This window comes from Rhinatrema bivittatum, chromosome 2 (genome assembly GCF_901001135.1).
Source record: "Rhinatrema bivittatum chromosome 2, aRhiBiv1.1, whole genome shotgun sequence".
In the NCBI taxonomy this organism is placed as follows: Eukaryota; Metazoa; Chordata; class Amphibia; order Gymnophiona; family Rhinatrematidae; genus Rhinatrema; species Rhinatrema bivittatum.
The window spans coordinates 17,823,299-17,835,943 of NC_042616.1; the positions used below are offsets into that span (position 1 = coordinate 17,823,299).

At 53.4% G+C, this 12,645-nt stretch overlaps 1 protein-coding gene across 1 annotated transcript in view; it reads right to left on the reverse strand.

Moving 5' to 3' along the window:
- Nucleotides 1-12,645, reverse strand: part of LOC115086312 — a 93,308-nt gene that overhangs the window by 11,779 nt on the left and 68,884 nt on the right. The window contains exons 4-7 of the mRNA XM_029592745.1: nucleotides 8,895-9,888; nucleotides 5,331-6,376; nucleotides 1,210-1,358; nucleotides 627-797 (exon numbers count right to left, since the gene is read on the reverse strand). Coding sequence (XP_029448605.1) covers nucleotides 627-797; nucleotides 1,210-1,358; nucleotides 5,331-6,376; nucleotides 8,895-9,888 — 2,360 coding nt within the window. The remainder of the gene's footprint in view (nucleotides 1-626; nucleotides 798-1,209; nucleotides 1,359-5,330; nucleotides 6,377-8,894; nucleotides 9,889-12,645) is intronic.

A 12,645-nucleotide genomic window follows, 5' to 3' on the forward strand; every position in this document is an offset into this window, starting at 1 on the left:
TCTCCCAAGCACACTCCCCTTATGTCAGCAGAGTTCCTGATGGCCGTGGTAAGGGATTCTAGATAGAGGGCAAAAAGAAGGGGAGGACAAGGGGCACCCCTGCCTGGTACCTCGTCCTATATCAAAAACCGGGCTGTACCCATTATTTACTTTAACTCGGGCCTTAGGAGAGTCATAGAGCTTGTGTAGCCATTTGAAGCCATCTTTTCCAGTGTGCTAAATAAGAAAGAGCCAATGTACCAAGTCAAACACCTTTTCAGCGTCGAGAGAAAGTAGCACAGCCGGCTCCTTTTCCTCTTGGAGCCTCCAAATAAGATCTATAACTTTCTGGATATTGTCCACCGCCATGCGGTGCGGAACAAGACCAACTTGGTCGGAGTGGACTAACTGTGGAAGAAATTTATTAAGCCGTAATGCTAGTATACGAGCCAGCAATTTGAGGTCAAGGTTTATTAGGGAAATTGGCCTATAAGAGGCACATTGTGTGGGGTCCCTTCCTGGCTTAGTCAATACTGTTATTCCAGCTACACTGGCTTGTGCCGTGAGGCCATCCTCCCCCCGAAGGCCATTAAAAGATTGAGCAAGGGGTTCTGCGACTGTGGCAGCACATTTCTTATAATATGCACCTGAGAGTCCATCCAAGCCTGGTGCCTTGCCGGGTTTAAGAAATTTGATAACATTTAACACTTCTTGCACCATAATGGGCGCATCCATATTCTGTTGCTGCTCAGCTGAAACGCTGGGCAATTTGATGTCTTGTAGATAATTATCTATATCAGCTTGCTGAATATTCATATCTGTGCCATACAGAGTATGATAAAACTCAGAAAATGCCTTGCGAATCTCCTGGGATGCAGTTAGCATCGTGCCCCCGGCGTTTTTAATTTTAGGCACAATATTTTGGGAAATTCAGGCTTTCAGTCTCCGAGCAACTAAACACCCTGCCTTGTTCCCCCCCTCGTAATAGGCCTGCTTAGTAATTTCCATTTGATGTATAAGTTGTGCATTATCTAATTTATACAGTTCAGATTGTAATACTAATAATTTCTGGTGACATCGGGGTGACAGGTTACGCATGTGTTCTTGGGATACTGCCTGTATCTCCCGGTGCAGTTCTTCCCTCCTCTGCTGCTTAAGTTTTTTACAAGCAGAAGCTCTAGATATTAGGAGCCCCCCTAGCTACAGCTTTAGAACAATCCCATAGCATACTGGGAGTGGTATTGGGATCCTCATTTAGTGCAAAGTATTCTTGCAAGTGACCCTCAAACATCTTGGTGAAAGCTGTATCCTGGAACAGCGATTCATTTAGCTTCCAGAATCGGTCTCCCAGATCATTACCACTCACGTCCACCTCCAAGCTAATAGGAGCATGATCGGACCATGAAATTATATCAATATCTGTCCTTAGCACTCTATTCCCAAGTAGCTTATCTATTAAGAAATAGTCTATGCGAGAATAGCTTGCGTGTGGAGAGGAGTAAAAGATGTAAGAGCGGGATCTGGGAAACAGACTCCTCCAGATATCAATTAAACTCCATTCATTCATTAAATCATGCAACGCATTCCTCTCCTTTCCAGGACACTGAGCAGATGGAGTGGAATTATCCAGTTCCTGCCGCAAGGTCATATTAAAGTCACCGCCAATGATCAATATGCCAGTGGCATGAGACAATAACACTTGTTTGATCTTGGCTAGGAATGCCCCATAATCACGATTAGGAGCATAAAAGAAAATTATTCCTTACCCGCTAATTTTCGTTCCTGTAGTACCATGGATCAGTCCAGACGGTGGGTTATGTCCCCCGTCCAGCAGATGGAGTCAGAACAGAGCTCGAGGGCACCGCCTCTTATACCAGCGCACCCTCTACTGGAGCTCAGTATCATGAATAACAAAGCCCAAAAGAGCAATAACAAAACAATTTGGATCAAAAAACCTGACTTAAGTCAAACATCAAGAACAATGAATAGGCACGAACCCAAACGAGGTCGCCCCAGTTAATTTGTGAGGAGCTGTACAACTCTGATAGAGAACCAGAGAAGAAGAGAGACAGAAGACGCATAAGATTCCGAGCAGGAGCGCACAAACCCAGAGTGGTGGGCGTCTGGACTGATCCATGGTACTACAGGAACGAAAATTAGCGGGTAAGGAATAATTTTCTTTTCCCTGTACGTACCAGGATCAGTCCAGACGGTGGGATGTACCCAAGCTTCCCTAAACCGGGTGGGCCCTTGAGAGCCCTGCTCGGAGAACCTGATCGCCAAAAAGCGCAGGATCCGAAGACGGCAGGTGTAGCCGATAATGCCGAGCAAAGGTATGCAACGACTTCCATGTCGCTGCCCGGCAGATTTCCTGTGGAGAGACGGACCGGGCCTCCGCCCAAGAAGCCGCCTGCGAGCGCGTAGAATGAGCTCTGACGCCCGCAGGAGGAGTACACCCCGCTCCGATATAAGCCGCCGAAATGGCATCCTTAATCCAGCGGGCAATCGTTGTCTTCGATGCGGAGGAGCCCTTCTTAGGACCCGACCAGAGCACAAAGAGATGATCGGAAATCCGGAAATCATTGGTAGCTTCCAGATAACGGAGCAGAACACGTTTGACGTCCAAAAGACGAAGAGACCTCTCTTCTCCTGGAGGAAACGCCGGTAGTTCCACCGTCTGGTTCAAATGGAAGGGGGAGACCACCTTCGGCAGGAAAGATGGTACGGTACGTAGTGAAACTCCCGCCTCCGAAAGACGGAGGTACGGTTCCCTGCAGGAGAGGGCCTGGAGCTCCGAGATGCGCCGGCCAGAAGAGATCGCGACCAAAAACACCGTCTTCATAGTGAGGTCCTTGAGGGAAGCATCCTGTAGGGGCTCGAAAGGGGCACTCACCAGCGCCCGGAGAACTAAATTAAGGTTCCACGACGGACAGGGATCTCGAACCGGAGGTCGGAGATGCTTAGCACCCTTCAGGAAACGAGCGATATCCGCTTGAAGGGGCAGAGAAACCGGTGTCTGTACCAGAACATTCAGGGCCGCCACCTGTACTCGAAGAGAATTGTATGCTAAACCCTTATCCAATCCGTCCTGCAAAAATTGAAGGATCAGAGGAACCGTTGCTTCCGTCGGCCGGGTCCCCTGACCGACACACCAGGACTCGAAGACCTTCCACACTCGCACGTAGGCAACAGAGGTCGAAGGCTTACGAGCCCTAAGCATCGTAGAGATCACCGCTTCCGGATATCCTCGGCGTCGGAGGCGGCGCCGTTCAAAAGCCAGGCCGCAAGACAAAAGAGTGCCGCCTGCTCGAAAAATACCGGCCCCTGGTGTAGTAGCCGTGGAAGATGACCCAGACGGAGTGGACCGTCCACAGCCATGTGAACCAGATCCGCAAACCAAGGCCGCCGCGGCCATTCCGGAGCCACGAGAATCACAGGACCGTGGTGATTTTCGATGCGTCGAAGAATCTTGCCCACCAAGGGCCAGGGGGGAAACACATATAGGAGCTGGCCTGCCGGCCACGGTAACGCTAGGGCATCCACCCCCTCCGCGCCGCGCTCCCGTCTGCGACTGAAGAAGCGCGGGGCCTTGGTGTTGAGAGCTGTGGCCATCAAATCCAACCGTGGCGGTCCCCAACGCCGAACCAGGAGGTCCATCGCTTCGGCGGAGAGAGACCATTCGCCGGGGTCCAAGCGCTGACGACTGAGGTAATCTGCCTGAATGTTGTCCACCCCGGCGATGTGGGAGGCCGCGAGACGAGCGAGATGGAGTTCCGCCCATTCCATCAGGCGCGTGGTTTCCGCGGAGACCTGCTCGCTTCGCGTTCCGCCTTGACGATTGATGTAAGCCACTGTGGTGGCGTTGTCCGAGAGAATTCGCACCTCCCTGTCCCGAACCAGCGGTAGAAACCGTTGAAGTGCTAAGCGCACCGCCCTGGTCTCCAGACGATTGATCGGCCACTTCGCCTCCTCCGGGGACCACATCCCCTGTGTGGCGCTCCGGCCGCAGACTGCGCCCCATCCCACGAGGCTGGCGTCGGTTGTCACCACCACCCAAGTGGGAACGTCGAGCGAGACGCCGCGGGCCAGGTGAGAAGGAACCAACCACCACTTCAGACTGTCCCGAGCTGCCTGAGGGAGAGGCAGGATCACCTGATACTCCTGCGACACTGGTTTCCAGCGAGACAGGAGGGACGCCTGCAGAGGTCGCAAGTGAGCAAACACCCAGGGCACCATGTCGATGGTGGAAGCCATCACTCCCAGAAGCTGTAGATAATTCCACGCTGTGGGTTCCGACAGGGCCGCAAAGCGGTGGATGTGCTCCCTCAAAGAGATGGCCTTGTCCGGACGAAGGAAGACCATGCCCAGTTGTGTGTCGAAAGTTGCTCCCAGAAAATCCAGGCGTTGCGATGGAACGAGAGAACTCTTGGGGAGGTTCACGACCCAACCCAGGGAGCGAAGCACTTCCAAGACTCTGGCCACCGAGTCCTGTCCCTGAGAGAAAGACTTTGCCCGTACCAGCCAGTCGTCCAGGTAAGGGTGCACTAGTATACCCTCCTTCCGGAGGGCCGCCGCCACTACCACCATGATCTTGGTGAACGTCCGCGGGGCCGTTGCGAGCCCGAAGGGTAGTGCCCGAAACTGAAAGTGTTGACCAAGAATTTTGAAGCGTAGGTACCGCCTGTGGTTCCGATGTATCGGGATGTGCAGGTACGCCTCCGTCAGATCTAGGGACGCCAGAAACTCGCCGTGGTGGACCGCGGCAATCACTGACCGCAGAGTCTCCATGCGGAACCGGCTGACCCGCAACGAGCGGTTTACCTCCTTCAAATCCAGTATGGGCCGGAATGACCCATCTTTCTTGGGCACTACGAAGTAGATGGAATAATGGCCCGAGCCCACCTCTGCGAAGGGCACGGGAACGATAGCTTCTATGGCTTGCAGCCGATCTAGTGTCTGTTGAACCGCCATCCGCTTGAGGTCGGAGCCGCAAGGAGAGAAGAGAAACCTGTCCCGAGGGCGGCGGACAAACTCCAAAGCGTAGCCGTCTTGAATGGTGTCCAGGACCCACTGGTCTGAAGTAATCTTTACCCACTCCTCGACGAACTGTGTGAGTCGACCCCCGATGGTCGGGCAGGAGGAGTGGGCCGGTCTGGCATCATTGAGCAGATTTGGCGGGGGTGTTCCCCTGCCCTGAACCCTCCCTCGAGGGCCTCCTGCCTCGAAAGGAGCGCGACCACGGCTGTGGTCTACTGGAGGTTGTCCGAGAGCTTGTCTGCCGGTAAGATCTGTAGCGCCGTTGAGCCCGAGCCCTGGTTCTGGTGGAGGCAAAACCCCGATAAGACCTTTGCCGATCCTCGGGCAGGCGATGCACTGAGTTTTCTCCCAGAGACTTGATGATCTGATCCAGGTCATTTCCGAAGAGGAACTTCCCCCGGAAAGGAAGGGATCCCAGGCTCGACTTAGAGGAGGTGTCCGCAGCCCAATTTCGGAGCCACAGGAGTCTACGAGCCGCCACCACCGACACCATGGACCGAGCCAGGACGCGAAAGAGGTCATATAGGGCATCCGCTCCGTAAGCGATGGCAGACTCCAGGCTGTCAGCCTGAGCGGCTTCGTCCGGAGGCAACTGCTGCGACGTTAGAAGCTGTTGTACCCAGAGAAGGCTGGCCCTCTGGGTCAAAGAGGTGCACATGACGGCCCGCATCCCTAAGGCCGACACCTCAAAAACTTTCTTGAGGAACGTCTCCAACTTGCGGTCTTGCGTGTCCCGTAGGGCCGTGCCGCCCGTGACTGGGATCGTAGTTCTCTTAGTCACTGCCGAGACCGCAGAGTCCACCTTTGGAAACCGGACGAGATCCAGGAAATCTTCCGGCAATGGATATAATTTCTCCATGGCCCGGGAAACCCTCAAGGACGCCTCCGGAAAGTCCCATTCCCCGGTGAGGAGCTGTAGAAAAGACTCATGGACCGGGAAAGCCTTGGCCCTAGGCCTAAGAGCAGCCAGTACCGGATCCCCCTTCTTGGAGCATGTCGCGACCGCTGGGGCCACAGGGGCCGGGGGGTCCGGCGGTGGATCCAGATCCAGTTCCTGTAGAGTCCGTTGCAAGAGATCTTCCAGCTCTTCCTTGTGGAAGATGCGCAGGGCTCGCGGGTCGTCGCCCTCGGCTTGTCCCTCAGCATGCGCAGGATCCGGAGGGTCCGAGGGGTCAGGGCCCGGCGGGAAAGCCCCTCCCACCGCAAGCGGCTGGGATGGCACAGATGAGGGCCCTGGGGCCGCGCCAGGTGGAACCAGGGGCCCGGGGACGGGGACCGCGAGTTTGGAGATCTTGGATGCCGGAGGTCCCGTGGTAACAGCCCCCGGGTCCGCCAGTCCCTGTAGATAGGCTGTGTGCATCTTCAAAATGAAGTCCGGCGAGAAAAACGGAAGACCGGGTGAAGCCGAAGTAGTAGAGTCCCCTTGTGGTGGCCGGGTTGAGGGGCCCTCTTCAGGGCCTTGGTGCAGGCGGGGGACGCCCCGAACTGCATCCGCCGCATCCGGAGAGAGTACCTCAGTAAAATCTCTATCTAAAATGGCCGCCGTTCCCGCCCCTGACGAGAACGTGGCCGGCCCGCGCTTCCCTGGCTGCGGCGAGAGGGGCTCTGGGCGCGAACCCGCACCGTGCGCAGAAGTGTCCCCATCGGCGAGACAGCGCGAGCAGACTCCCTCTGCCGAAATATGAGACCCTGCCTCGCCGCAGGTCTCACAACGAGACAGGCGCGGCATCAGACACGGACGCCGCTACGGGGAAGCCTCGGGGGGGGCCGACGCTGAAAAAACACCGCGGGGGGGCCTGAAGGCCTACGCCACCCGTCCGACTGATCCTTGGGTGCCGGCGGGAAAAAACCGCTGCCGGCGCGCCCAGGCCCGAGGTAGAGTTCGCCGGGCCGAGGGACTGTCGGAAGACGTGTGCAGGAGCCGGCTGAACCGGCAAACACAGCGCGAACAGCTGAAAACAAAAGCAAACACTTACCCGAACAGAAACAAAAACAAGCTGCAGGAGGAGACAGAACAGACCAGCACGCCTCCTCAAAATTACTGACAGGCAAAAATCCCTTTACCTGTTTTTTTGTTTTTTTTTTATATATCTTGATCCAAATTGTTAAAGACAAAAGAAATAAATGACAGGAGAGACTCAAAGTAATAAAAACAAACTCAAATCCTGTCACACTGGGGAAGCACCGTTTCCCCAACTCGCATCTGCTGGAGTCAGAAAGATACTGAGCTCCAGTAGAGGGTGCGCTGGTATAAGAGGCGGTGCCCTCGAGCTCTGTTCTGACTCCATCTGCTGGACGGGGGACATAACCCACCGTCTGGACTGATCCTGGTACGTACAGGGAAAGGGATAATAGCGTATATATCTGAGACCCCAACTGCATTTTCAAAAGAAGGAAACGTGCCCCTGGGTCAGCAACGTGAGAAATGTATTCAAACACCAGCTGAGCTGAGATTAGAATCCCGGTGCCCGCATATTTATGTTGCCTATCCGCTGCAGCTAGATAGGTATGTGGGACTTCTTTAAATACAAGTAAATGGTCATGTCTACGCTTTAAGTATGTTTCTTGTACATACACTATATCCGCTCTCTGGCGCAGTATTTCTTTTCAAAGGAGAAAACGTTTTCTATACGTATTTAAACCTTTAACGTTAAGGGATACAATCTTAATCATATTGACTGCAATAGGAAAAAAGCTTGCTATTATTATGCCCCTGAGAGACCCCCATAGAAAGATATGGTAAGGTAATGGGAAACACCACCATTAGTGACAAAAACATACCAACAGGCTTATCTTGATATATAACACCATCAGACCAGATTATAAATGACACTGTCATGACAATTTACTGGACCGTAGGAGATTTGCTCGCAGGAATCTGCAAATCTTGGTCCCGTGGGTTGTAAAACAGCGCGAAAAGCCGCTAGCCTCCCCTTTCTACCCTCTCTGGGCTCCAGAGACAGTGTTAGCCAATGGAATATCTAATGCTCTATAGCCATAGGGGCGGATTTTAAGAGCCCTGCTCGCGTAAATCCGCCCGGATTTACGCGAGCAGGGCCTTGCGCGCCGGTGCGCCTATTTTACATAGGCCTGCCGGCGCACGCAGAGCCCCGGGACTCGCGTAAGTCCCGGGGTTTTTCGAGGGGGGCGTGTCGGGGGTGGGGCCGATCGGCGCGGCGTTTTCGGGGTGGGATGCGGCGTTTCGGGGGCGTGGCCGCGCCCTCCGGAACCGCCCCCGGGTCGCGTCTCGGCGCGCTAGCGGCCCGCTGGCGCGCGGGGATTTACTTCTCCCTCCGGGAGGCGTAAATCCCCCGACAAAGGTAGGGGGGTGGGTTAGGTAGAGGAAGGGAGGGGAAAGTGAGGGGAGGGCGAAAGCGAATTCCCTCCGAAGCCGCTCCGAGGGAACGGAGGTAGGCTGCGCGGCTCGGCGCGCACCGGCTACACGAAATCGGCAGCCTTGCGCGCGCCGATCCAGGATTTTAGCAGATACGCGCGTATCTACTAAAATCCAGCGTACTTTTGTTTGCGCCTGATGCGCCTACAAAAGTATGCGAAGGCGCCCTTTTTTAAAATCTACCCCATATAGTATTTGTTGCCGGGTTACAGGCCAGCAAATTAACCAGACAAAAACAGTGCAGAATTAAAGTATATCGAACCGTCAAAAGAGGTCTCAGAACATAAGAAGTGATATTATCCAAAAAACGCTGCCTCGCGGTGGTATCAAATCGATCGTCCCTTCAGCCCTTGTCTACAGATCAGACGCCAGAGAGGCTAGGCTGCCTGCGTAGTCATCCCCGGCCTGTTCCCGGGCGCCGCCATCTTGGGATGGTATTCGCGGGCTTATGGAGATTATCAGGTGCAGGAACCGCGAACTCCACCTTAAGGCCTGCTTCTGAAAAAGAGCGAGCTGCATCCTCCAAAGATTTTATTTTGTAGGTGATGCCTTGGCTCTGAAACAAAGCAAAAGGGAAGGACCACCAATATTTTATTCCTTCAGCCCGTAATGCTGCGGTCACTTCCTTAAGGTGGTATCTTTTCTGCAGGGTCGAGGGAGCCAGGTCGTTGTATACAGTGATATCCAAATTATTCCACTTCCAGTTGGGATTGGCACGAGCCAAAGTTATTACTTCCTCCTTCTGCCGGTAATTTAAGAATTTAAGAATTATGTCTCTGGGCTTATTGTCGCGGCGAGGACCTAACGCTCGGTGAGCCCTCTCCAAGTCGACCAGGGTGGATGCAGTCGCACCCTCAGAAGAGCCCCCATGTGAAGAAATAAGGTCGGAACAAATGGCCGTCGCAGTTTTCAAGCAATCTGTATACAGATCTGATTCGGGTACTCCCCGGATACGGAGATTTGAGCGCCGTGACCGGTTTTCCAGATCTTCCAGCTTCTCGGCCATAGTTTCCATTTCCGAGGTGAGGTGCGTAGTTGTTTGGCGAAGGTTATCTAAATGAGCGCTTTGATTATCCGCTCGGAGATCTAGCTCATCAACCCGGCGCCCCATGCCGTTCAGGTCCTCCTTCATTTCTTCCATCCGAGCCAGTATTTCTGATTTCTGCGTCTGTAGGTCGGATCGAAGTTCGATAAACCAGGTCCTGATTTCTGTTCTGGTGGGAATGTCTGGGTGGAGTGCGCCCACGGATGATTCACCGGGTGTTTCTCTGTGTAAATCCAGCTCCACCGGAGCATGTGGGTCGCCTCGTGGTATCGCGGCCTGGACTTCCTCGTCAGGAAGCAACTCTTCAGTAAGTTTGCTAAAAGCGAACTGTTTGAGATCGGTATTTTTCCGTTTCGTTGTCATCTTTAAGGTTCTCTTGCCGGGATTTGCGACGTGAGGCCAGATAACCTCGGTGAAAAGTGCAGAAATATGCCTTTAGGAGAGGTGCTAGAAAGGAGCTGATGAATTAAGCGGCCATTCCTCCGAGCTGCTCAAGAGCGCCCCCTCTCTAATCATAATATGGTTAACTTAAATAACTTGTTAGAATGTTTAAAACTTGATTAACTTGAACTGGTTGATTGACTATAGCCGGAGACCGCGAGTGTACTCAACCGGAAAGCGTCGATACCCGGCAGGGTGGATGCCCTAGGTAAATGAAAACATGGCCTACCCTTGATTCATTGAAAAACCATGCATAACGGCAGCCAAGGGTGGGATGCTGAGTCCATCTGTCTACACTAAGGAAAACGAAATTATAAGGTAAGTAATTTCTCCATTTCCTAGTAGCAGATGGACTCAGGACCAATGGGATGTGTAAAAGCTACTCCCGAACCGGGTGGGAGGCTGCCCGTGGCCCACTTAGAATTGCCCTTGCAAATGTCGTGTCCTCCTGAGCCTGCACATCCCGACGGTAGAATCTGGAGAAGGTATGGATGGAGGACCACGTTGCCGCCCTGCAGATCTCAAAATATGTTTTTGATTAAAGAACTATAGGGTGGATGGTGGTGCTCATGATTAAACAAAAAATTAAGCAAGGCACAAACGTGGTGTGTCCTTGAAGTTTTATGAAGCATCACTATACATCTATTAAATATTTTTGATAAACATTTTTGGAAAATATTTTTGAAACATATTTGAGTACTTTTTCGGAGTGGTTTAGACATATGTAAGTGTGAGCCACATAATTTAATGTAAAATCATTTTAGCATAACAGAAAAAACTACATTGAGATAACAAAAAAATTAGGGCATGTGTGGGTTTTTGGACACGTTTAACATTGGATATACCCCCACATTTGTGGATAGGTAATTTTTTATTGCCCTGCAGATCTCAGCAGGTGACAGCATTCTAGTTTCTGCCCAGGACACCGCCTGGGCTCTGGTAGAATGGGCCTTGACCTGTAGAGGTGGTGGTTTTCCCACTTCTACGTAGGCCGCCTTGATGACTTCTTTGATCCAGCGGGGCAATGGCTGCCCGCAAAGCCGCTTCCCCTTGCCTCTTTCAGCTGTGAAGGACGAAAAGGTGGTCCCGTCTTTCGTACTGGTTCCGACATTTCCAGGTATCTGCATAGGAGTCTGCCGATGTTGAGGTGGCGTAGACTATGGGCTTCTTCCGAATTCTTCAAGCCGGCCATTGTTGGTAGTGAGATGGTTTGGTTAAGGTGGAAGTGTGAGACCACTTTGGGGAGGAAGGAGGGTACCGTGCTTAGTTGGATGGACCTGGGAGTGAGTCTGAAGAACGGCTCACGGCAGGAAAGTGCTTGTAGTTCCGAGATGCGGCGGGCCAAACACCGTCTTTAAGGTTAACAGACGGAGGGACAGGCCTCGGAGGGGTCTGAAGGCGGATCCCGCTAGGAACTCCAAGACGAGGTTGAGGTTCCACAGAGGTACTGGCCACTTTAGTGGTGGGCGAATGGTTTGACTCCTTTCAGGAAGCGTAATACATCTGGGTGCGAGGCTATGCTGTCGCCCTCACTCCTGGAGCCGTAGCATGACAATGCTGCCACCTGTACCTTGATGGAGTTGAGGGACAGACCCTTCTGTAGTCCATTCTGTAAGAATTCCAGGATCACGTGAACTTTAGAGGAGCGTGGCTTGACGTTGTAGTCTTCGCACCAGGCCTCAAAAACTCTCCAGATCCTTATGTACGTTAGAGATGTGGAGAACTTGCGTGCTCGGAGGAGAGTATCTATTACTGCCCCCCGAGTATCCGCTCTCTCTCAGGCGGGCCCTCTCACTAGCCAGACCGTAAGAGAGAACTGAGCTGGGTCCTCGTGACGGATCGGGCCTTGTTGGAGCAGGTCTCTGTGTGGAGGCAGGGGTAGAGGGTTCCCTGCCAGTAGTCTTTTCATGTCTGCGCACCAGGGTCTTCTTGGCCAATCCGGGGCCACCAGAAGAACTAGTCCCGTGTCGCTGTATCTTGTGGATGATTGTGCCCAGCAAGGGCCACGGCGGGAAGGCATATAGCAGGGTCCCCAGTGGCCAGGTCTGTACCAGGGCATCGATCCCCTGGGACTGCGGATCCCACCTGCGGCTGAAGTATCTCGATACTTGAGCGTTGGATCTGCTTGCTAGAAGGTCCATGTCGGGGGATCCCCACCGATTCACTATCATTTTGAAGGCTGTGGATGACAGCTTCCATTCTCCTGGGTTTAAACTTTCACTGCTGAGGAAGTCTGCCGTGATGTTGTCTTTCCTGGCGATATGGACGGCGGAGATCTCCTGGAGATTTGCTTCCGCCCATGCCATCAGGAGGTCTATTTCTAGGTACACCTGTTGGCTTCTGGTTCTGCCCTGCCGGTTGATGTAAGCCACCATCATGGCGTTGTCAGACATCACTCTGACCGCTTTGTTCCGAAGTCTGTGGGCGAACCGCAGGCAGGCTAATCTGACTGCCCGCGCTTCTAGACTGTTGATGTTCCATCCCGCTTCTTCTGCGTTCCACTGCCCTTGGGCGGTTAACTCTTCGCAGTGTGCTCCCCACCTGTGTAGACTGGCATCTGTGGTGAGCAGGGTCCAGGTTGGGGAGGATAGTCTTGATCCCCGGCTCATGTGGATGTTCTGCAGCCACCACCGTAGCTGGGTCCGGACTCTGCCCGGGAGTGATAGACGTACGGTGTAGTTCTGGGACCGTGGGTGCCATCGTGATAGAAGTGAGTGCTGTAGGGGTCTCATGTGGGCCCGCGCCCATG